General features: G+C 48.1%; 2 protein-coding genes across 2 annotated transcripts; one reads left to right on the top strand and one right to left on the bottom strand.

Annotated features, from left to right (window-relative positions):
- The first annotated feature begins 14,089 nt into the window (after nucleotides 1-14,089).
- Nucleotides 14,090-18,452, top strand: LOC131291082 (peroxidase). The gene is made up of 6 exons (XM_058320271.1): nucleotides 14,090-14,283; nucleotides 14,361-14,534; nucleotides 14,605-16,098; nucleotides 16,181-16,459; nucleotides 16,527-16,623; nucleotides 18,408-18,452. The coding sequence occupies exons 1-6, from the start codon at nucleotides 14,090-14,092 to the stop codon at nucleotides 18,450-18,452; spliced, it is 2,283 nt and encodes a 760-aa protein (XP_058176254.1).
- Nucleotides 18,453-19,314: 862 nt separating this feature from the next.
- On the bottom strand, nucleotides 19,315-20,853 carry LOC131291289 (mannose-6-phosphate isomerase). Its single transcript, XM_058320482.1, has 2 exons — nucleotides 20,529-20,853; nucleotides 19,315-20,461 (listed from the first exon to the last, which is right to left on the bottom strand). The coding sequence occupies exons 1-2, from the start codon at nucleotides 20,835-20,837 to the stop codon at nucleotides 19,544-19,546; spliced, it is 1,227 nt and encodes a 408-aa protein (XP_058176465.1). The 5' UTR covers nucleotides 20,838-20,853; the 3' UTR covers nucleotides 19,315-19,543.
- Nucleotides 20,854-24,645: the final 3,792 nt, after the last annotated feature.

Below are 24,645 nucleotides of genomic sequence, written 5' to 3'. Positions count from 1 at the left end.
TTCCCCCTAGCTCCCCCGTTTGACAGCCTGGACAGCCCCAAAAAGCGAAAGGCAGGGGAGATTTTTAATGAAAATAAATTCATGAATGACTTTGATTCGACCGAAACTGACTAGAAACAACAAACAACTGGCTCTTGTATCGGTGTGTGTGTGTGTTTGTATGCTAGTTAACCGTTGTCCACCACTCGCTTATCGACGGTTCGGTATGTTGCATTCCCGCATGCTGTGCGGTGGGCTGGGGGAGGGAAGTTAATAAGATCACGAAACAGAACCGACACTCGAGAGCGTTAAAGCCTGATGGATTTAAGCGCCCCCGGTTTTTCCAACCAAGCGCGAACGGCGTTGTGGGGGTTGGGGAGTGTGGGAGAGGATGCTTTGAATGGCACCCCCCATGCGCTACCCTACAGCCACATCCGTTCTTCCACCTCCTGCCCGCGTGCGTCACCATTTCGAGGGACTCGTAGACCAACGACCTCTCTTGCTGTACTTTCAGGCTGCACGTGGCTCATGCCAGACGCAAGTCCGGGAAGGAGTAGGGGCGGGAGGAACGATGGTGGTTTGGACCAACACCCCTCTTCCCACCCTCTTATCCTTTGCGAGCCAACCTCATCCCACCGGCCCCATTTAACAGTCTATACGGTTCTTGGGCGTAAGACGATATTTCAAACGGACGGCTGGGTTATGTAATCTTTCCCTCGCTGGGGACGTAGGACCCCTTCCCTCAACCCCTCCCGGTTTTGGGCTGGCGAAGGGAGTGAAGCAAACAATCGAACGCTCACTGGGAGCAGGGCATGTTACCGTTGACTTTCAGACGGGTCCTTCTAATGGTACTGTTAGATAAACACACTCAACCGGCAGGCCATCCTCAACCGATTGCACTGCGACGGCTTTTACAGGTGCGAATCATTGCCAAGACCGCATTTCTCCCTTCGCCCAGCGAGGCAGTCAAAAAGCAAACAGTATCTAATCAAACTTCCGGCGTGAAAGCTTCATCCGCGAAAAGGCTGCATTGGAAAATGTCGTCTGAAACGTTCTTGATGAGTTAGTAGCACAAAAGAAGCTCTTTCCAATCGAAATCATACGATAGTTGCATACAGAAGAGGGATTAACACTAGAAAACATTCCTTTGGAATCTTCCGATAATGCTTTTTGGAGGCCATTTTGATTGCACTTTTTAAGACGCTATAACTTCTCTATTTTATTATGATTTCTAATCCAAAACCGGCTCCTGTTTAGTATATTTCATATATTGGGCAATCTTTTCGCGTTTTTAATTTTATATGCACCTCTTCATTATTCCGCTAGCTTGGTGTAAAGCAAAACAGATCGAATTGAACGGAGTTTTTATCCTTTTCAATTTTTATTTGTTCAAAATTTAAAATTTAAATTAAAAAAAAACTGTGCCCTTGAAAGTTAACATAGTAAGCAAAGTTACATAGTAAGTAAAGTTGTGGATTTTTTATTTTCCACATGTTGTTTCCGTTCCATGCCATGTTCCATTATTCTGTACGTCTGCGTACTTTTTTTATTTACACCAAATATTTTGTAAATATTAACGATGAAAAGAACTCCAACTCGCTTTTTTTGCCGAGTTGGCTGAATAAAGAGAAATCTGATATTTTTGGTTTTACATGTAGCTTTGAAATTTAAGAAAGTCATTCCAAAACTACCGCTATTTGGATTTTTGGAGTGTCAAACAGAAGCTCACAGCAGGTTAGTAGCGAATGCATCCAAAGTGCAGAGCGTTTAACATGCGAACTAGATCAATGAAAATAAGCAAATAATCGTGTTAACAACAACTTTCACACATCGATTAAATAAAACATGTAAAATCATTTGAAATTAAGAGCTAACAGTCGAAAAAAATATGTTAGAAGCGAAAAAAATGTATGTTTATTTCTTTTATTTTGAGCATCTTTACTTCCAGCCTCAGAAGATTTGTTCACACTTTGTTTTAAAACTTTGCGTCACTAGAAAATCTAGCATCCCGTTCCTTTTTGTAAGTCGTTCGCTTACTACGAGAAGAAGTTTCTCGTTTAAGCTACAAATAATTAACCTGTGATCATTCTTTTTTAAATATCGAAAACGTTTTGTGTTCTTCTAAACAAAAAAGCAGCTCTTCGGGAAAAAGAAACTGTTTGAACATGTTCAATTTAAGCGTTTTGTGTTAAGCGGCTGCCAATTTTGTTATGTTAGAAAGTGGTAAAACATAGGTACCAATACACAAATATATATTCTACCAGGACTAACAGATTAATATAAATAAAGATAAGAAAACATTAACCATCATGAAACCAAGAACGACCAAAGATAGCATAAATAAATGATTAGCAGAAGCCGTTTTAATGATTTCAAATCAACTAAAATGACTAATTTATGCTAAAATTAATGGTTCAAATACGGTGAATTCTAATGTTTGGTGTTTGTTCGATTTCCAAGTAAAAATTCATCTATTTCAGGATTGCACCGTTCGGAAGCAGTAGTAGTGCCACGGGGGGGGGGGGGGGGAAACGACGAGGCGGATCTACATTTGGGAGGGCCCCGAAAGTGCACCAGCAAGGCAGGCACACGAAAGTGAAAAGCGAACGCCGCGTGCGCGACCTCTAGCGACCCGCAACTTGCGCAGGGAAAGTGAGCCGGGAAAACGGGATTCCCAGCATCAACACCGTTCCCGACGGGTGCGATGCGGGGGGGGGCGAGGGAGAACGGGCCGAAGAACTGGTCAAAAGTTTAAAAAACAAATGTGGTGTGCAACGAGAGGGGGCAAAAGAGGTGTGGGGAAAGAAATTGAACCACAAACCGGCGTCCGGCAGCAGTTGCTGGTGAACCGTCGTGCGGTTGGCATCGGGCCCGAAAATCTCCACCAAACCGGACGAGGTGCTAAAGGTTCTTGCCTTCGATTCGCCCGCAAACGACCTGTGATTGCACGAAAAATTAAAAGAGAAAAAACGGCGCAAAAACGGCGAAACGGAACGAAAGACTTCAACGCCCGACATACCGCCAGCAAGCGACGAACCCGTGCGCGCTTCGGTTCGTATCGTGAGCGCGTGCGCCCCCCGTCCCCGCCCCTCCGCCGCGCACCGCCGAGGTAACCTGCTTATATCACCGCCCCAGTGTCGTGCCCTTTCCCCCTTCCTCGCCCCCCTTCCCCCCCTCACTCGAGGGGTCCACATCCTTCGTTGGGTAAAAGGCAAAGAGAAAGAACTTCGAACCATTCGGTGCATGTTGATGTTGGAAAACCTGGGAGGGCCACGATCTGGTAGAATAGAAAGGGAGCGGCCGTTTCGGGAGAGGATAAGACGCGGTTAATTTTTTTTTTATCGTCGCCTTTCCTCTTGCATTTTTTTTCGTGAGCCTTTGTGTGTGTGTTTTCGGGGAGAGACTTCTGCCGGTGCTATCTAATCCCCCCCCTCTCCCCCTCGTTAGCCCTTCCAGGCCATTTGTGTCATCATCATCATCATCGTCATCATCATCATCATCCATCCAGCACGCGCGCGCTTGGAAGGGAAAAGCCGAGCCGAAACCGAAGCCGCGTGCGTCCGGCCGGCGCGCGGGGTTCGTCGCTTACGCGAGCCTTTACGTGCCGTGGCAAATTCGAGCGGCGCGTTCAGTTCTACTCGAACCGTTCGCGGCGACGGTTTACAATTCTCAGCGCTCCTCGTATTTGAGCATTTTTCCCCCCCGGTGGCCAAGCGCCAACCGTAGTTAGTTGTGGTACGTTCGAACCACCCTTCAGTAATTCCTGTCCAGCGGTTGTGTGTGTATGTGTGTGTGTGTGTGTGTGTGTGTGTGCGTATGTGTGTACGTATGGAATGTGTGGACTGACCGAGGACCGCTTTGGGAAAACAAATCCATCTCTGGATTTCTCCAAACCCTTTCTTTTCATTTCTCTTTTACGAGGCGATCTGCTCTGGGTTCGCTTCTCTGATGGGAACTTTCCCGGGAAATTTAGCTTGCATATTCTGTGCCCCTTCTCCCTCCTTCGACCCTTCATTCATATTTATTCTTATCACCTACCGCAGGAAGGCCCCCAGCGAACCACCAGTCTTCAGTGTGTCGTCTTCAGTGAAACTCAAGTGTACCCGTTTCGGTGTCGTCCGGTGTGTGTGTGTGTGTGTGTGTGTTTGGTTGGTGACTTGGTGGTTTTTTTTTTTTTTATAAAGTGCCAGTGGACCCGATGCAAACAAGCAAACAAACCAAACTCGATTAACAATAGCGAACTACGGGTCATCGGAAGGGGAATCCGTTCCCGAAGAACAACCATAACCTCAACCTGCTGTTGCAATCAACTATTTGCGCGCGTGACAACACAAGGAGAAAAGAAAAGAAGAAAGCGCCCACCGCTTCCCATCACCCTTTTTCCGCGGCCTCTTCGGGAAAACGTTCCCGTTCGAGCCGAGCACCATGATTCGGTAAGTTTACGAGAAGAAACAACCCTGGTGGGAGGGGTGGGAAGAGGGGGAGAGAACCCTCAAATGACCTCCCGTTCGCCACGCTCTGGAGTTGGAGATCCTTTCACTCGTCGGGGCGAAGTTATGATTAAAAATAGTGCATACCACCCTTGGGCTTGTGTCCGGCTTTATCGGAAAGGCCACCAGTTCCCTGTTTTGCGGAGTTACTGTGCGCCTCCCTCCCCCCCAGCCGGATCGGATCCCGAGATCGCGCGTTGCACATTGTGCAGCGGGCAAGACTAACGAGGGGGGGTTTGGTTGTTTCTTCTTTTCATAAAAGCAGTCAAAACCGAGAACGAAGGGCACGAGACGAGGAAGCACAACGGAACGGAACACGAGCACCGTTCATTTGTCTTGCTTCTTGGCTAATTGAGAAGGGAGGGTGGGAGAACCGGGGGGCGGGTTGGTTGAAATCGATTGGAAGGATGTAATGAAGGTTTTTCGAAAGTGACAGTGAAGCTCGAATAATACAAGAAGAACGAAATAAAAAAAAACAACAACACACACCAGGCAACAACGTGTTGCTTTGGCACTCCGCCAGCGGAAGAACGTAAGCGCCAGGCGGCTGGGGGGAGGGCGAAAGGGGACGGGAAACCACCGCTGATCTCAAGTAGGCCAAAGAGGGCACGAGCCAATGCCAAAAGGGAGCAGCATCTCGTACTGCTTTCGAGCAGAACGATCTGATAGACTTTTATTCGCATCAAGCAGAACAAGAGAGGACAGAAGAATAATGTTCCAACCGGAAGCTGACATGTTGGTGGGAAACTTTTCCACACAAAAAAACCCGGATCGTGGCGAGAGTGGTATGAAAGAGTTTTCACCGTACGCATTTCTTTTTAAAAATTCAAATTATCATCGTTGTCAAATACTTTTGTCAACGCAAATCAATGTATGAAAATTAACTGTAATTAGTTTCGATCAATATTACTTTTTTTACACTTATTTAGTTCAATCTTTTTCAAATAAAATTTGTTTTATTAAACATTTATCAAACCAACGATTTTTTAAAGGCCAAGCAAAAACTTAGCTTCCCAACGAATTTATATGACATATTACTTTAAGTTTTAAGTTACATTTTCATTTATTTATGGAACAAAAACTTTTTAAAACTAGTCAACGTTCTTTTCGAGCCAAAAAGTATCACATAAAACACTAAAACAAGGGATGTGCAATACGTAAAAGTGGGAAGAAAATACTAACGGTAGTTTTACCAAAAACCAAACCGAGTTCGGAGGAATGTTTTCCTTTTCTTCGCGTCGATAAGGAAACATACGAAGATTTGATTAAAAGAAACAAAAAATCGGTAGATGCTCGAATGTCATGTTTTTAACGATTATCGAGTTTTCGAATGAGTTATAAACATTTCAAGAGCGAGGAAAAACCATGTGGCTTCAAACGATTTTTTTTGTAAATTAATTTTACAGTTTTTCTTCTTCTGCTGCCCGCGTCTCCTTTTTCTCCTTTCCTCTTCATCTCTTGGGTTTTGCCTTGTTTTCATTATTTTTCGTACTCTTTCATGACACTTTAACCCTCGGCCTATCCTTCCATTCCGTCCCTCCCTCTCACCGCTTCTTGCTCGAGGAAGGTTGCAGAGGATGTTCCGCATCGCACTCGCCTCATTGCTGATGAATTGTTGATGCGCTGGAAAATGGAACGTGTCGCGTCATCGTCGCACGGTGCTGCCGCTTCAGAGGTGCAGAGGCGCAAAATGGCGTTTCAGGCTCGGGCGGGCGGAGAGCGCGGAGGAGGGAATGCATAAAACGACGTAGGCACGGGCACAGAAGTGCGAAATGTATCACAATTGTAAAAGGAAGCCGCCGACCGCCAGTGCGCTTCTTCTTTTACCGCCTCAATCGCCGATTTGATGGATCATCTTGGGTGCTTTTTTTTTTGTTGCTTGCCTGCCTGCCTGGCGACGTGTGGCCTTCCAAGCAGGCGGCGCAATATCGCGAGCGTGGGATGAGCATAAAACATGCTCCACCGTGCCGCCAAGCAGCTGTCAACGCCGCGTGGCGAGCGATTTGGCAAGCCTTCCGAGAGGAGCCTTCGGAATGGTGGGAGTGTTACACAAGAGGATTTCGAAGTACCGTACTTTGGCGCATCCAACGGTGCGCAAACCAACGATGTTGTGTTTATTTATTTATTTATTTTTTTGTGTTTTGTTTCGCTACGGGAAAACGAAACCAAACGCTGCTGTGTGCAAACGAGCTTCAATGGGCTTTAATTATGTTTGAATTGAGCCCAAATATTTAGCATGCCATGTTTGCAACGGCGTTGAAGGACTTTTTCCACCGGAGAGAAAAACTTAGGAAATGGCAAAAACAAACGAATTAAAAACTATTACTCGATGAAGTGCAAAAAAAGGCGAATAAACTTCGGTTTATTATAACAATCGCATTTAGGACGCGCTTTTTTCCTGAACCATGCTGCAGCAGTAGGAATGATCGGTCATTCGCCCCGAGGTTTTGTCCGAACAATTCGATTTGTGTCCCACGTCACCACAAACCAAAAAATAAAATAAACCAAACCAAACCAAGAAAAGCAAAGCGATCGTAAGTAGCGCAGGGCGGCAACGGTAAAACCCGATAGCGTCCGATTGTTCGGGGTCGTCTTCAGCGGCAGGTGCTAAACAACTGTTTTCACCGCGCCAGAGGAAGAACGCTGGGACTTTACGTTGGCCACAGCGTGGCCAGTTGCCATTTATTGGCCGCCGGTCCGGATTTGGGGCGCGCGCGGGCTATCTTTTATGTTGACCGTGATTTGTGTCATCCCATTTTTTTTTTTCTCGGTGGTTTTAGCCAGCGGACCCGGCGGGCTAAGTGGGGCAGGCAGCGGCGGGGAGGGGTCGGGGTGGCTTATCGGTGAACCTGTACCGGTTTCGGTTCGAAATTCTTGACCGCACTCTCAGGCGCTTATGATAATTTTTGCCGTTGCCGTCCGCCATTGTCAAAGTGCTGCACAGTGGGCTATTTGGAGCATTTGATTTGGCATTTCAACCGTCATCAACAAAATGGTACCATGGTAACAATCACGTGTGGTTGAAATTTATACAAACAGTGGCTTCTCTCTGTGTTCTCTGTTCTGTGAACACCAAAAAATATATTGAAACAGGTGTTATGCTTGATTTGTTTTAATATCCCTTCTCAAAAATTGAATTGATCAAGATTAATTGCTTAGAATTAATGAACTGATTAAAGAATAGCTGGGCGATTACGCCGTTTAGAAAATCGGATTATGAGCTTGGCGAGGCGGCGTGTCTTTGAACTCTAAGGCTGGTGCTTTACGGCGTCACTATAGGATAGACGAAAATGTTTGGGATTGGACAGCTGCAAGCTGCGCTAAGAAAAAATCAAAATCGTTTGATTTTATTGGATGGTCGTATCCGATTTTTATCTGTCAACATCTGTCATTTTTTAATCCTGGAATTTGGTTCCAAGCCGGTCGTTATGCCAAGAAGAAGAAGAAAACCCCTGGCTTTGAGGCTTTTATCTAGAAAAAATAATAAAATTAATTTCATTTTACTAGAATTTAAAAAAATAACATAAACATTAGTGAATCTGACGATCGATAAAATATCGTGTGACAAGGCACTGACAACAGCCTAACCAAGACCGGATACTTTCGTTTAGGGTTGAGGTACGATAGGACTGACTCTATCCAATCATGCAAAGTCCAATTAAGTCCAGAATGTGTAGGTAGAAGCGAAAACTGTTGTAAACGCAAAACGATTGTAATACTTGTACATTCAAGTAGTTTCTTTCGGTTTGTACAACTTGATCCTGTTGATTCGGCAATACTGCATTTTGTCAACTCTTGAATCAAGTGCGAGTATCGCTCAATTTTCGATACTGGATGGTTAAAATTGAGTAGTTGATGGGAAATTTTTTTAGTGGGCAAAAACGAGAAGGTCATTTCCAATTCGAAAAGTATTTGAGTGCAATAGTCGTAGAAGCTGTCCAACAAACCGAAACTAGGTTGCAGGTATTTCATTTGACTAATACGTGAATGTCCACACGCTTTCCCAGCGTGCGGCGACCAGCAGCCGGCGCTCTAACGGTTTTCTACTCAGTTCTCTGCCGCACCTTCCGCTAGAAACGCTAATTCTCTTCCGCCCCGTACACTATTTGATTAATCTAAGCCCCGTGATCTGTCCATATTTGTCATGGGGTTTTTTTTTCTTTCTTCTTCCTTCATTCCTTTCTATTTGCCTACCTTCTGGGGCTCTGGGCGGTTGCCTCTGCTTTCACTCGTGCCGTCGTTTTTCCCAAATCGGCTTCACGTGCAGCTCATCCCCAAAGGCAAACGAAATAACAATCCTTGGCATACCGAGACCTCGCCTCACCTCGCGTCGGTTCCCAAAACCGAGCGAGAGAAAGAGCCATCCCGTGGTTCCCGTGTGGCGCATCATTTTGTTCATCATTTGGTGCCCATCTTTGATGCCATTAACCTCAATGTGGCGGACGTTATTGGTTGATTTCGGTTCCCTTCCTTTTTCGGCTTCGTTGTTAGTTGTTTTGCTCTTCCTTTCCCGTGCGCCCCCTTCAAATGACAACGACAAGATGTTACCGAAGACGACAACAAACCGAAAACCGACGACAGCGCCTGTTGACAGAACCCGGTGGGGCTTAAAGTAGTCCCCAAGTGGATTCGAGTCAAGTGGCTGATTCCCCAGAAAAAAGTCCTCCACCAGGTGGAATTAGGCATTAGGAATGGGGCAAACACACGGCTAGAACCCTAACCACATCTTCAAGGATATGCCAATGTCACGCAACGCCGACGGCCGTTATGCGCCGATCGTTTTAATCTCTCGCCGTACGCAACCCCAGTCTGCATTCGTACCCCCAAGGTTACTATACCCTTCCAAATTCCCATCGCACGCTTGACTTTTTGAAAGACTCTGCAACCGGGTCGTTGAAAGGTGCTCCATAAAATTAGCATTTTATGCCCTCCCCGACCCCAAAGAAGGCGATCCACGCTTGGGCAACGGCGCAACGGTGTAAAATATCAACATAAATCTGTTGGAAAATATATATAGGCAATTTCAATTTCAACCGGTACACATTCCGTCGCAATTAGCACGCGGCGGGTTTTTCCACGGCTTCGCAGATTTTCTTTGAATGCTCCAATCAGAGCCAAAAAGGGAAAGGAAACGAGGTTGAATTGAAATGAAATTGAAAATAAATACCACCGCAGAAACAAGCAACCGGGCAAAAAGCAAGAAGCCGAGATGTGGTTATCGTCAAGAGGGCCGCATCAACATAAAAAACGGGGCCCCCGGGTGCTGAGATGATTCACGCCGGTGATGACTTCAGCGAGATAAAGATTTCCCTTTCCCCCCCCAAGCGGGTTGGGTTTCTTTTTCCACCGGGGCGTTTTCCTCCAGCCAGTCAGCGGCCGCAAGTGGAATCGAAACCCGTTACCAAGCCCAAACCACCAAACCTTCCCGCGACGAATGTCTTCTTGACATTCCCACGTGGCTGCACTTGGGGTTCGAGCTGAAGCGAAAGGAACCTTTTTTTTTTTGGTGGAGTTCATGTTTTTTCGGAATAGGGTGATTTTTCGGTACTCAAGTGCGGGCGACCCAACCCAACAGCGAGTGGTGGGTTTTTATTTCTTGCTGTTGCCAACACCGACCGACACCCCTGAGCTGTCAACAACACCGAGTCACAAAACGCCTTTTGGGTCGATTGCGATCAATTTAGCTGGTGTTAATGTACATTTTCTCCTCCGTTTTAACCACTTGCCTGGGTAACTCGATCGTATAGACACTACGAACAATAAAGGCCAGAAAAGTTGCCAGAAGTGATGTAATTCCATGTTCGTACGGTTCCTCTTCGGTCGGGTTACCGGAAGGGCAAGGGTGGGTTGCGTGCAACTATGAACCTGTAAAATGTTGAGTCCTCTCTGATCGGATTTCGGATCTTTCTAATAGTCATTCAGGTGTTTGGTGAACAAATTGGTAACGTTGCGGTACAAGACATTATACGCCACTCGACAGTTCGTAATGGAACACTGTGCAATGACCCGTCTTACACGACCGAACCCTTAAAGGCTCAATAATTGGTAGATTAATCAAATATTTTCTAACGAAAGGAAAATAATGAAACACGAAACATAAAAATGGCTTGGTTGAATACAGTTCGTAAAATTTATTAAACTTCTTGAAAAACAAAACAAAATGATTTTCGCAAATGGTACTTATCACTAGAGTTTCAAAAACAAGATTGGATGGGAATAAAATAAACCAAGACCAATAAGCAGGTACCAAGACACAGTATAAATTGAATTCAAAGAATTAAATGTAGCAATTTTTGTACAAAATATTAAGACAGCCATTACGCAATATTGAATAATCGTGAATTAGTGTCATAAATTATTTTTTATGTGAATAAAAGGAGCTACACTTGCTTCTATTTGAGCGACTGTATTGCTACCCAATCGCTTCTGAGGGTTAACCTGAATTACCTTCTTCGTTCTTTTTCTATTTACTTGTTTTGCATCGCTTCTGCGGCGTGTCCGCGCTCCATCTTGGCGACGCGATCCGCCGCCCAATTTCACGGTCGGTGTCATTGCCCTTTTACGGATGCCATAGCCCGCCAAAGAAGGGCAACCCCGTTGGAAGGCGGGACACATTAGCTCCCGCCGGGGGAAAAAAAAAAAATAAAACCGGTCGATCTCGAAATCGAGCGACGAAATGAAAACAAACACTCGAGGAAAGGCAAATAAAATCAGCTAAACGCGGGCCGCTTGGTTTAGATCCGATGGCGATCGGCACTAAAACGGCATTCGCACACACACACAGGCCCGCGTCATTCGTGCAGCGTCCCGTGTCGATCGACCTCGAAACGGAGGGTTTAACACAGCGTACGAACTGGGCCAACCTGGAACGGAAGAAGGTGAATTCTCTCCGACACTGTGTGGCTGTCGTGTGTCAAAACAGGCTCTTCTAGGCTGGCACCTGGTGGTGGGTACGCCAGGGGAAGCCTTATCTGTGCAACACAGACATTGACTGGAACCGGCGGCTGGCTGTGGCAGATCGGATAAGGCACTTTTACTTTCCTCTGCGGAGTCTGGTTTCGGATCAGGTTTTATTTTGCGAAGTACCGAGCGTTCGCAATCGATGCGTGTAGCACGCCAAGGGTTGAAACGCGCCACAAACATGCCATGGACAGCCACGCAGCCAGGGTCTGAGGATGACGTCCCGGGCGTGAAGGTGACGTTGCGAGTTCGATGCTCCCGCCGGATGCGCGTACCCAGATAAGAAAAGCACAGTGAGGAAAATTAGCCAATAAAAATAAAAGCCAACTCGCCCTCCAGCTGTGTGTGAGTGTTGTGCGTGTGGGGTGTTTTTCATTTTGAAGTATTTTCCCCGCGAGACTCCCGGGTTCGGGGTTGCTATTTTTCTTCCACTGCACACATTTCCAACCGAGGATCGAGTTTCGAGGCGTACAGTGTGTGCCGTAGAAAGTGCAGCTGACTGACCGGCTGGAAGCACGAGACCGCCCAGCCTCTAACGATATATGTAGCTAGTTCCGGTGAAAGGCCGACGCCGCAGAAGCTCCCGGGTTTTACAAGTTTGGCGAGACTCAAAGATGCACCGGTTGTGAGGTTGGTTGATCTTGCTACCTAGGGCAAGCGATAAGGTTGGAGGGTAAGCTATTGTATGTCGTCCCTGCATTGCAGTCCACCATCTGCTGATTACATCATTGTAAGCGATCAGCTCATCACAGTCGTCCGATCTGATCAGGCCAAAGTCGCTTCCCCCAAACGAGGCTAGGCTACACTTTCCACCCAGATGGTGAAGGTGATGCAAAACGTCATGTCATGGCACGTCATCCCGTCTTTGGGAGTCGGCTCTATATGAACTCCCCGGGCGGGTAGAGTGTCTAAATCAAAAAGCCCTATTCCTCAACCGCTAGAAATTGCAAGATCCTGTACCAGGTGTGTGACGCAATACGTCAGCCAGCATTTTCCAAACGGGGGGATTCGAAACCCGTATCGGGGCTAATGTCAGACGAATCGAATCCCTTCGTCGGATTCGTGCTTTTCTTTTTCGCGTGTTTGTTCATCGCCAGCGCGGCGGATAGACTTTCTGCGGTTGTTTTTTTCTACCCGCTTAACCCTCTTATTATTCGCCTCCAATTCGTCCCACATCGCAGAGGAATTCTTTTGCGCCGGTACTCTACCCGGTGCCGGTGACATGTGTGGTGAAATTGCGAAAAACGACACTCGGCAAATCGGCATCGACATCGGGCCCATAGTAATGCTGGCGAAGCAGTCCGTTCAGCTCTTTGTTACGGATCTGCAATCTGTCTGGTAACACGAACAACAAAAAAAAAAAGCACACCTGTCCCTCATGCGCGCATGCGATCGATCACAATGAACTGTCATATAGCGTCGCTCTCCATCTGCGTGAATACACCGTTCGGGGTGCCACGGCTCGAGCTCCGGTGGCTCCTAACGGCAACTTATTAGCAATGCGCAAACAACGACGCAGCATGCGTCCTATGTGCACACCGTTCGTCTATCGATATTCACCGCACATACGCTGCGCACTGCGTTTGACGGCGATCAGGTAGGCCTGACCTGATTGTCAGTCTCATTAAAGTGTGCTTTGAGATACATGAACCGGCGAGTGCCCGCGGTGAACGGATCAACGCAGCGAGCTACAGCGGCCGTGTCTGGCCCGGCTTAAGAAGAAGCCATTGGTGTGTGCTTGTGGCGTACTTCTGCGGACCACATCCTGCCCCGGTGCACGTGCCACCTGGCACGGCGTACGCAATTTAGGTTGCTCTTGTTTCGTGCAAATGGTCAGCACATCTCGATGGCCGTTGGTGTTAGCACACACCTCATTGACATTCCGATGACTGCGGTTTGTCGATGCTCAACCATGCCGTTCGCTCGCGGCTATCACCGGTAATGGTTAGTTAATATTCATCTCGATCCCGCGGCCACCTGTGGAGGTTCTCGCCAGCGTACGCAACATCGACGAGTCTGAAGAATGTGTGGCGCACCACCTCGCAGGCAGGACTCTCGGCAGGACCGACGTAGAAGTAGAATGTTGTGCTACCACCTCTGCATCCCGAGCCAGTGCGTGCTAGATTTCGAACGGGCAGCGAGTGGTCTGCGCGGTCAGCCTACCACTTCTTCGGTTTGCATGTCCTTACCACGCAACAGTGCGTTGGTAGAGTATCGCGTACGCAATGGCGTACGTACCGCTGGCAGCTGGCAACAGTTCAGAAAACAAAAGTGAAAGTAAAGTAGGACCACCGGCTGGAACTAGCTTCAGCTAGCGAGAAGCGGTCCCTCCCTGCCATCAGCTGAGATCGTAAATGAGTCTGAAATGTGTGTGCACCTTATGTGTTTTTTTAAGTTTTACCCTCCGCTCCGTGTGTACGGGTCTCGTGCATGCTTGCTGCACCTCCTAACTGCCAACGTTCGGTGAAGGTGCCTACAATGTGGGTAGTCACGCAAGGCAATTACTGGATGCGTTACTGCCTCCTCTGCCACCAGCGTGCACGACGCTGGTCTGCAAAAGAACACTTATAAGCGGATGTTTTCCTATTTTTCCGGCTAGCAAGCACAAACGGTTGTGTGGAAAGGAAGACATACCGCCAGTAAAGACATACCGGACCAAAATGGCAGCCTCTCTCTTCTCCCATTTTTTCCCCCTTCCCAGGTTACTGGCGATAGCGGCGGCTATTGCGATCGTGGGCATCCATGGGCAATTTCTGGCCTTCGACCAGCACGCTACCGAGTGTGCGCTGTACGTGAACGGTCCCGGCAAGTCGTCCGCCTTTGACTACAACCTGAACCTGTTCCGTGGAACCATGTAAGTATTTTTCGGCGGGCGCAGCTACTTGGAACTTGGACTTGAAACGTGCGTGCACTTTCTCTACTTTCGCACAGTTCCCCGCTGCATGCCGATCAGACCACCTGCATTACGTACGATGCCATCAACCAGGCGTACCTGGATGCCCGGAAGCGGATCCGCGTGTCGCAACCGAAAGGTGATTGGAAGACGGAGGACATCGCCACCGTGGGTGAGCTGCTGCTAGACATTTCGATTCAGCTGGCCAGAACGTAAGTTTCGCGTTTATGGTGGTGGTTTCCCTAGTGGCGCTGACTCCATCCATGTCTACTACTCTCACAGGTACGGACTGTCATACGAGGAGATCGAGAAGGGTCTTCCCTCGATCGACACCTCGAAGACGTTGATTCGGGAGGTGTGCCCAGCGTTCCTGTCCGGTGTGGAGTGCCGCCCGGGCAAGTACCGACGTGTGGACGGTCTCTGCAATAACCTGAAGCACCCGACGTGGGGTGCAGCGATGACGCCCTTCCAGCGCCTGATCGGTCCGCTCTACTCGGACGGAATCAACGCACCGCGCATCTCGATCACCGGCCACGACCTGCCACTGTCGCGTGTCGTTTCGCGCACGATCCACCCGGACGAGGGCTACCATGACCACGCCGGCACGGTGTTCGTCATCGCCTGGGGTCAGTTTATGGACCACGACTTCACGCTAACGGCCACCCCGCTCGACCCGATCAACCGCAACGACCCGGAGGAGTGCTGCAAGCGTCCGCCGCACCTGAAGCACCCGTACTGTAACGAGATTCGCGTGCCAGACGACGACTACTTCTACCGCCTGTTCAACGTCAAGTGTATCGACTTCGTGCGTGGCTTCCCGTCTCCCCGGCCCGGATGTCGACTCGGCTCGCGCCAGCAGTTCAACACGCTCACCTCGGTCATCGACGGCAACACCATCTACGGCGTGAACGAGAAGTTCACGCGGAAGCTCCGCACGGGCTACAACGGACTGCTGCGCATGAACCCGGTGTTCGCCGAGTACGGCCTGAAGGATCTGCTGCCACTGAAGCTCGACATCCCGGACGAGGGATGCACGCGCCCGAACAAGAGCATGTTCTGCTTCGAGGCCGGCGAGATCCGCGTCAACGAGCAGCTGGTACTGACCTGCATGCACACGCTGTTGGCCCGCGAGCACAACCGCATCGCGACCGAGCTCGGCAAGATCAACCCGCACTGGGACGACGAGACGCTGTTCCAGGAGTCGCGCCGCATCAACATCGCCATCATCCAGCACATCACCTACAACGAGTTCCTACCGATCCTGCTCGGCAAGGAGGTGATGGAGAAGTTCGGCCTGCTCACGCAGAAGGAGGGCTACTGGGATGGCTACGACGAGACCGTCAACCCGGCCATCATCGATTCGTTTGCGTCCGCCGCCTTCCGTTTCGGCCATTCGCTGCTGCCGACCGCCGTTGAGCGCTGGTCGAAGGCGCACAAGTTCATCGCCTCCAAGCGCCTGTCGGACCTGATCCGTCGCCCGTACGATCTGTACCGCGCGGGCGTCTACGACGAGTACCTGATGGGACTGATGAATCAGGTTGCACAGGCCATGGATGACTCGATCACGCAGGAGGTCACCAACCATCTGTTCAAGAAGGAGGGCGCCCGCTTCGGCATGGATCTGGTGTCGTTCAACATGCAGCGCGGCCGAGAGTTCGGCGTGCCCGGCTACATGGAGTTCCGCAAGTTCTGCGGTCTGCCGACCTCCGATAACTTCCAGGAGCTGTTCGGTTCCATGCCCAACGAGACCGTACGTCGCTACGAGAGCATCTTCGAGTAAGTATTCAAAAACCTCCTGCAGACCTCCTCAGTGTGGCATCGTTCTAATTGATTTGATCCGTCAACCGTGCGTCTATAGACATCCGGCCGATGTGGATCTGTGGTCCGGTGGTGTGTCGGAACGCTCGCTGCCCGGCTCGATGCTGGGACCGACCTTCGCCTGCATCATCGCCACCCAGTTTAGCTACGTTCGCCGCGGTGACCGCTTCTGGTACGAGCTGCCCAACCAGCCCTCGTCTTTCACGCCCGAGCAGCTGCAGGAGGTCCGCAAGGCGAAGCTGTCGCGACTTATCTGCGACAACACCGACCTTATCGACACCGTGCAAATCTACCCGATGGTGTTGCCGGACCATGAAATGTAAGTACTTGCGTCGATCGGCAAATCCAGGCGTCTCGCTAACCTCACAACTTTCTAAACCCTGCAGCAACCCCCGAGTGCCATGCAAGAGCGGAATCCTTCCATCTATCGATCTGACGAAATGGGCCGACTACGGACATGAGACCCATTCGCCGCATCAATATGTAAGTACACTGGGCCCAAAGTTAATCCGGACGCTCAAAAAATGAGCATGCGTCCGACTTTGTGGTCGATTTTAGAGTACTTAGAATTGATAACAATGATTTTTGTTCATTGCATCTTCTTGGTGCACCTTCCTACGAAGTATGTGCAAAAAGAACGGTGAAAAAAATCGTACCCAAACGGCGCAATAAACAATAGAGTGGAAAAAGTCAGAATTTTGACGGCCAATCGCAAAGTCGGACAGTTATATTTCATCGTATTTTTGTTAGCTAAAGTGGTGTGTAAGTTAGTTTCGACACTTGATATTTGTTATTATCGATGCAGAAGACTCTTGGGCATCGTTAGAAGCACTCGGATAATTCGATTTATTATATTATTGAAGTTTTTATTGAGATATGCGTCACACTACTTTGTTGGAACGAAACGTCATCATTTATTCATCATAACGATGGAAAAAGATTTCAAAACATATGAAATTAGACTTACATTAGCAAACTAACAGATTCAGACATCATTAAAAAGTATAACACTTCAAAAAGTATCCTAAAATCACCAAAGAACTGCTCTTTGCAGTACACAATTCGGGAAAGGGGAGGTAGAATGATTCAAAAAACCATTTGATGTAACCCAGTTACTATTGCCCGTCTACTAATTCTCAACTACTTCCCTAATATTATGTAATTTTCCAACTCCTTTAGCTTACATGCACTCTCATATTATTTTGGAACCTTTAAAAACTCGGACAGTTTTGGTGAAACCCTTTCCCTCGAACGCACCATATGTATCGCCTTCTATCTGAGAAAAAATTGCGAATTTTTGTGTCAACTGTAAACAGGACATGCACAAAATATCATGATTGTTTAACTTTAACTATCTTTTCGACGTAGAATGATATAATTTGTTCCTAAAATCATTATATTTATCGATATCAGTTCTAGCAACAAAATCGTAGTTTTCAATTTTTCTCCGATATTAAAGATTTCTTTCCCGGGGTTCTGGCATGCAGCCCATTGCAGTGTAAATAGTTCCTTATAGTTAGAGTACTTAACAAACACTTTTAGTAAAGTTTCTTTTAAGTAGTAAAGTAGTAAAAGGGATGAATCGATTGGTTCTACCTCCCCTTTCCCGAATTGTGTGCTGCAAAGAGCAGTTCTTTGGTGATTTTAGGATACTTTTTGAAGTGTTATACTTTTTAATGGTGTCTAAATCTGTTAGTTTGCTAATGTAAATCTCATTTCATATGTTTTGAAATCTTTTTCCATCGTTATGATGGATAAATGATGACGTTTCGTTCCAACAAAGTAGTGTGACGCATATCTCAATAAAAACTTCAATAATATAATAAATCGAATTATCCGAGTGCTTCTAACGATGCCCAAGAGTCTTCTGCATCGATAATAACAAATATCAAGTGTCGAAACTAACTTACACACCACTTTAGCTAACAAAAATACGATGAAATATAACTGTCCGACTTTGCGATTGGCCGTCAAAATTCTGACTTTTTCCACTCTATTGTTTATTGCGCCGTTTGGGTACGATTTTTTTCACCGTTCTTTTTGCACATACTTCGTAGGAAGGTGCACCAAGAAGATGCAATGAACAAAAATCATTGTTATCAATTCTAAGTACTCTAAAATCGACCACAAAGTCGGACGCATGCTCATTTTTTGAGCGTCCGGATTAACTTTGGGCCCAGTGTATAGCCATCCGGCCATCGTCAAATTGATGCGACAGATTGAGAGCGATAAACACTAATCCACCACTTCACATCTCGTTTTCGCAGCAATTTTTGAACGACATTCCCGAGACGATCGGCTTTAAGAAATAGGAAGCTAAAGTGAATCGACGTTTGCCACCTCACAACGTTCGCTGAGATTCTAGAATTATTGTTTACCTTTTACTTTTTTTGTTTTCGTATTTAACATCGTTCTTCAGCAGCCGGGCAAAGTGGGGCGGGCAGCAGGCATCGCATAAACTCGAAACATTTCCTTCAGCCATTAGAAAAGAGCTAACTTCCCGCAGTCCACCTTTCAAGTTTTCGGTCTCGTCTAGCATTTAATCGTAAGGACCTTCTCATCCCTTCACGCCCTTTGAGTCTCCCCTACTCCTTCTGCCATTCTGCCCTGTACTCATTGTATTATACACATTTCATGAACTACTTCAAATCACCCCGCTTCTAAAATATTGTTATTTGCGAGCAGTACCTAAGCCTTTGCTCCCGTAAAACAAATGCATTTAGCCGAAGCAAATCTTCGGCGGAGACGCAGCCCTAGGAAATAATGAACACACGGTTGGCACTGGAAGGAAAGAAAAGACAAATGCACCCGCATACGTCGTGCTACGCCTCAGTCGCTTCTCCCGGGGTGGATTTTGCGCCATCTTTGTCGGCAGCCTCAAACCTCAATCAAACCAGCCATCGACCACCGCTACTTACCGGTGAACTACGGAACAATGTTCTGACCCATCTCCCGCCTTTCGGATACCCCTAGCCATTGCCATCAACAATCAACAATCTTCGATCGCTCGCACGAGTCGGCTTAGAATAGGTGTCACGTAAATCCAGTCCCCGGTTGAGGCGAGGATGTGCGGAATCCTACAAGAACAAGTGCTGCCACCGGCGTTCTTCACCTTAAGACAGTTATATACATATATACATTAAAATCATACGTTGATTCTGTTTTACCGTTTTTATTTTTTACTTTATAATTTAGAACGGCCCTTGTTTTGTGTAATATTTATGTAAATAATAAATTGTTCGATCAAATTCGTAATGCGTTTTTCCCCCCGGACGACGGGATTTCACCGAACCGCGGATTAACAGCCTTTTCTTCCCAGAAACGAGTTCTTCCTGCTAGATAAAGAGTTTTGCTACGATCTATTCCTACTAATTTTCTTATCCACTGCAAGGAAACAGCATTCCTAGTTATCTGTGGCTTCGAAATCATTGGACATAGCCTGAAAGGCCAGAAATTCCTCACCTGTTGCGTCTACCTCTAACTTTACCGTACGCCCAAGTTTGCTGGGGAGGAAGCATATTTTACCAAAGCCTAGTTCGATTGGCTCGTCCTGATCCAACGGCAACCGACCCTTTCCACCAAGCACGAGCAGCACGGAACCGTTCGCCGGATTGGAGAGGGTGTATTCGCGTACTGGTGCCGGCAGTCTAATTTCCGACACGGCGAAGTCCTTCACCGGCGGGAGGAACGTTTTCGTGTGTGGCTGCACGGTTGGTTGTAGGAGCTTCGGTTGAAAGATCATGCTGTTGGCGGGTGCACAGCGATAGGATACGAGTCGCAGGAGTGTGTCGACGTCTTTGAACTTTGGTGTCAAGCCCGCCCGGACTACGTTGTCTGAGCACGCCATGCACTCCACACAGTCGCCATCGAGGTACGCGTGCGGCACGTTCGCCGCCAGGTAGATCGCCTGGCCGGGTTTCAACCGCAAGTAGTTCAGGAAGTAGATCGATAGCACACCCACGTCGGCTCCAAAGTCATCGTACAGGCGCTGGAACAGTTTGTCCAGCAAAGCCGGTTCACCAGTGCGGATGCGTTCGGCAATACTGTTGATGCAGCGCTCGATGGCAGACTGGTCACTATGCATGAGCCGCTCGTACGCTACCTTAACGGCATCTTCTTCCTTCGCAGCGAACTTTTGCAGCACGTCCTCTCCTAGCAGTACCCGCAGCTCTCTTGAAGCATTCAGCAGCTCCGCAGTTGCATCGTACTGTCTAAAACCACATAGCGCTTGAAACTCGGTCAGCGCGATAGCCAACTCGGGCTTATGGTTTGGATCCTTGTAAACGTCGGGAAACTTTTCGTGCAGTTTTTCCGCCTCTACCTACGGAAGGGAAGAAATATGTAGTGTCTCTTGTTGCTTTATGAAACAAAGATAAACAAAAACATACCTTATCGGGATGAACCTGCACACTGAGGGCCTTCCGGATGCTTAGCACCTTCAGCAGAAACGGTAGCTGGCTCGCCGTTTCCTTACCGATCATTCCGACCGGGTCGTTCTGTATAGCTTGCTGCAGGGTCGTTCCATCACGCTTCAGGGTTGCCGGTCCGTTGACGTGGTCTCCCATCCACAGTTCGGCGTACGGACAATCGTCCTTTATCTCCAGCGTATCACTGTTCGCCTTCGCCAGCTGTGCGACGTAGGACTGCTCGCCGATCTTACCCCAGTCGTAGTTCTTCACATTGCCGACGATTTCCATTTCAGCAACTTCGTTTCTCTGGAAGGCGACTTGGTTATTTATTAATTTTCGCGTTTGTAATAAACGATGAAGTGTATCTATTGACGTGTTTTGGTTTTGTTTTAATTTTTCCGTCAACTGTCAGGGCAAAGTCAAGACGGGATTCCGCATTACTATCGCAGCGCCATCTTGCTGTGGGTGTCTCAAACTTTGACTTTGGATTCAGGGTTGTAGCCGAACGGTCAACTGTGTTGTTTCTGCTGTTTTTGTGATGGACGAAGCATTTGTGGCTAAATTATGATATTTCAATTATGTACGACTGCCAAGCACACTTGTTGGTTGTGAAGAAATTGTCTGTTACCCTCAAGAGGGTCTGTAACTTCCGTCAACTCCGTGTCGTAAACAGCGACCGTCTAGATTATGCTGTGAGTGCCCTCTCCCGATCGGGAGAGGCGTAAGTGGAACGCACATTCCGGGGCAAGTCGGGCTTTGCTGCTGCTGCGGGGCCCATTCAGTTGACTGTCTCGTGTTGCCAACGGTAGAGGTGCGTGCAGTGGTGCGTTGTGAATGGCGTAATTGGGCTTGGTGTAGTCGATGTCGGCCGCCCCCTTCTGGTGTGACGTTAAGTGTTTGTGAAACGGTACATAACGGCATCATCGCGGCATGTCTCCCTCAGCCATCCGTTTTGTAGAACGATGAATGAAAATGCCCTCCCTCCGCACGGTGGCGTTCGAGGAGGGCTTGGTTTACCTGGACACTGCAAAGAACGACTAGAAGCAATGGGTTTTTGCGCTGTCCGAATGTTGTGTGCTCTCGGTTCAGTTTCCTTCCTTCCGTACCCGTTTGGCGATGGCTGCTGGGCGCGTCGTTCGACGCTGCGGATCGGGTTTTCCGGTGGTTTACTGGCAGCTGCATCAAATTCCATTCGCTCCGAGGCATCGACGGTGATTCGATTCGCCATTTCCGGACGAAGCGGACGGCGCCAAACCGTGAAGCCATTCCGTAGGCTCCGTAGAGGGGTCAGTGGGAACACGCTCCGGAGGCGAAGCCCCGTAACATTGGGTCGGGTCAGGATGTGCGAAGCACGGAGTGGTCCTGCGTGTGTGTGCAAAAGCATTGTGTGCGCAGCGAATGCCCGTCTTCATACGTCAAAAACAATCGGCCGCGATTCGGTCGTTGGCATACTATTGTGGCGGGCGTTAGTCGGCACCCAGCGAACCCACCAATGGGCCTCACATATTATCCTAAGGATTGTTTTAGTAATATGCTGAGGCTGACTAAAGCCCGTCGTTTGCAACCAACTCGGCGGTGCATTCTCAAGCGACGGGAAGATGTCAAAGATGCGTCTTATGACAATCTTTCTAGCGGTGCATTCGAAATGCATGCAGCTCGTCGCGGTCGTTTTCAATTGTTGCACCAATACATCGAACCGCGGGGATGCACGCTTCCTGCTACCGCCACCGTCGTCGCCACCGTCGCTGGCAGACTAGTTTTAGTTGGGTTGTTGCTGCTGTCTAACCCTCACAGCGCCATCGCACAGTGCTCCTGGAAGATGGATATTTCCCCGTCAGACCGAGTTAAAATTTGATATGGTTTTATGAACTTGGTTCATGATTAGAATTTATATACTCGTATTTTGTCCTTTTGGGAACGTTTAATCAATTTGGTTTTGCCAAAACCCCAGAGATTATCGTTTGTTTACGTTTCCACTTTCTAGAGTTCGTGCAAATAATGGGCTAAAACCTTTGAAGAAGCTTCTATTTGGTGCTATACATTACATCAACGGTTCGGTCCCATTGACGTGATTTGTATGAAAATTTATAGCTCGATGCGGTCGGATTGATTCGATCATAATCGGTGCTGAAGCTGTGTATCTTACTTGAAACTTTCATTATCGTGCACCAATTTTTTTATTGCCGAAAGTTAGATTTCATTGCAATGTTGTATTACTTAGCCAACCTGGTTGGAAAATGCATTTATTACTTGTTGACCTCTCCGGTTTGATTTCCTTTCAATGAAAGATGGCACTCGACTAACAGTGTCGTCAAAAAGGAACAACCTTTATTACACAGATATGTGATGTTCAGTCCTAGAAATTGAGCTGATTTGTTGTCTCTTAAAACGGGTATACATTTTGAAATAGTCCAGTGGAGTTCAAATTTTCAATTTTATTCTCACTCATAGTTTAACCGGCGGTTAAGTTGGTTGTATTAAACAGATTTATCACATTATTCGAAGAAAGATCACAATTTGTATGCTTTTAATGAACCACTGTGCGGCTTTCGATATGTCCATGCATAAGCATGTTGGTCGTGGTGTGTCAAGTTGACAAGCGCCCGAGCGGGACGGCACGCTACCGACATGCTATTCATGCCATTTCCTCTCGACCCGTGGAGGGCAGCAACGTCTTCATTCACGCTACCCGCTTCACATTAGTGCGTGAAACTTCACGGGAACAGGGTGTGTGCCAGTACGCTGTCGTGTGTTGACAGGGTAAACTCGCCTGTGAAGCGCTACTCGTGGTCGCGATTTTTTAATTCATACATTTAGCAAAGCGCCACCGCTCCAGGAACAAAGTGGGCAACCCTTTTAATAATTTCCTCCCCCAATCCAGCGCCAGTGGCGTTCGTGGCGTTGTGCGTGCCCGCGTGTGCTTGTGTGTGTGTGTGTGCGTGTTTGTGTACGTGTATGTTTTACGGTTCGGAACCCACTCCCGCTCTCGCCCCCTGCTCGCTCCGCGGGGTTGATGACAGTATGTGGCATCATCCTCTTTTCTGTTTTCTTGGGTTGATTGTTTTTCAGCTCGGTTCTGCGTCCGCCGTCCCGTTGCTGTTGTTCGCCTCTGCCTCTGCTTTCTGGAAAAACTGTTTCACGTCAAAAAAAAACCCCGAACCGAATGCTATCTCCGGCGTGCGTAAACCGCGTACGGAGCCAATTGCCAAATTCCGGTCGCGCGCGGGTTCGCGATCTCGCGATTTCCCATCCATACACTCCGACCCCGACCCTCCCCCGGTTCGCCCCGTCGGTTTCCACTGCATCCACCGCCCAGGATCGCACGGTATGCCGAAATATGTGTTTTTCTTTTATTTTTCCTTGCGTTCGTCGTCGTCGTCGCCGCCGTCGTGTGTGTTGGTGTTTGTGTGTTCGTGTGCGTGTACGTGGCTTTGAAAATGGTGGGCGTTTGGTTGGAACTGTACAAGGTGCAGAGGTCTACTTTCGCCGTGTCCGTTCTGCAGTGTTGAATCTTTTCTTCTATCTAACGTTTTTGTTGTTGCCCCCCAGGGTTTACCCTCCCGGTTTTTGCTACATTAAAATGTTAAACCCTCCCTCCCGCCCGTGGGTGTTTGATGTTGCTGGGAGTGAAGAGTTGTGGAGTTTTTCCTTTTCTTCTTTCTATGTTTCATTGTCATGTTACTGTTTTTGCTCCACATCTCTCCCGAACGTTAAACGAAGGGCAGTGGGGAAGTGTTGCTACTTTGTGCACCGTTGGCTTTTGTTGCCATCATATCGAAAACTCAACCCATCAACCCCAGCAACCAACAGCTATCAACCCTCGAGCAAGCAGCAGCAGCAGCACCGGCAGAACAGAGAAAGAAACACACCAATGTCCACCGTTCTTCAATCAACAGGCGACTCCGGTGGTGTTCAGTGTGCGTCGCGTACCCCCCCACCAAATCGAAGAAAGCCACCGACGAACACTTGTAAACACCGGGCAAACCTCGCGGGTTTGTGGAAAAATAGATGACGGTGTTCGCAGAGCCATTTAATGTTTCGCCCGTCGGGCTCCTGCCTCCTTGAGCAAGTACGTTGACAAACAACAACGGGCAAA

Source organism: Anopheles ziemanni, chromosome X, assembly GCF_943734765.1.
Source record: "Anopheles ziemanni chromosome X, idAnoZiCoDA_A2_x.2, whole genome shotgun sequence".
In the NCBI taxonomy this organism is placed as follows: domain Eukaryota; kingdom Metazoa; phylum Arthropoda; class Insecta; order Diptera; family Culicidae; genus Anopheles; species Anopheles ziemanni.
Note: the sequence above shows the minus strand (reverse complement) of the source record. Positions and strands in the feature narration are given on the sequence as shown.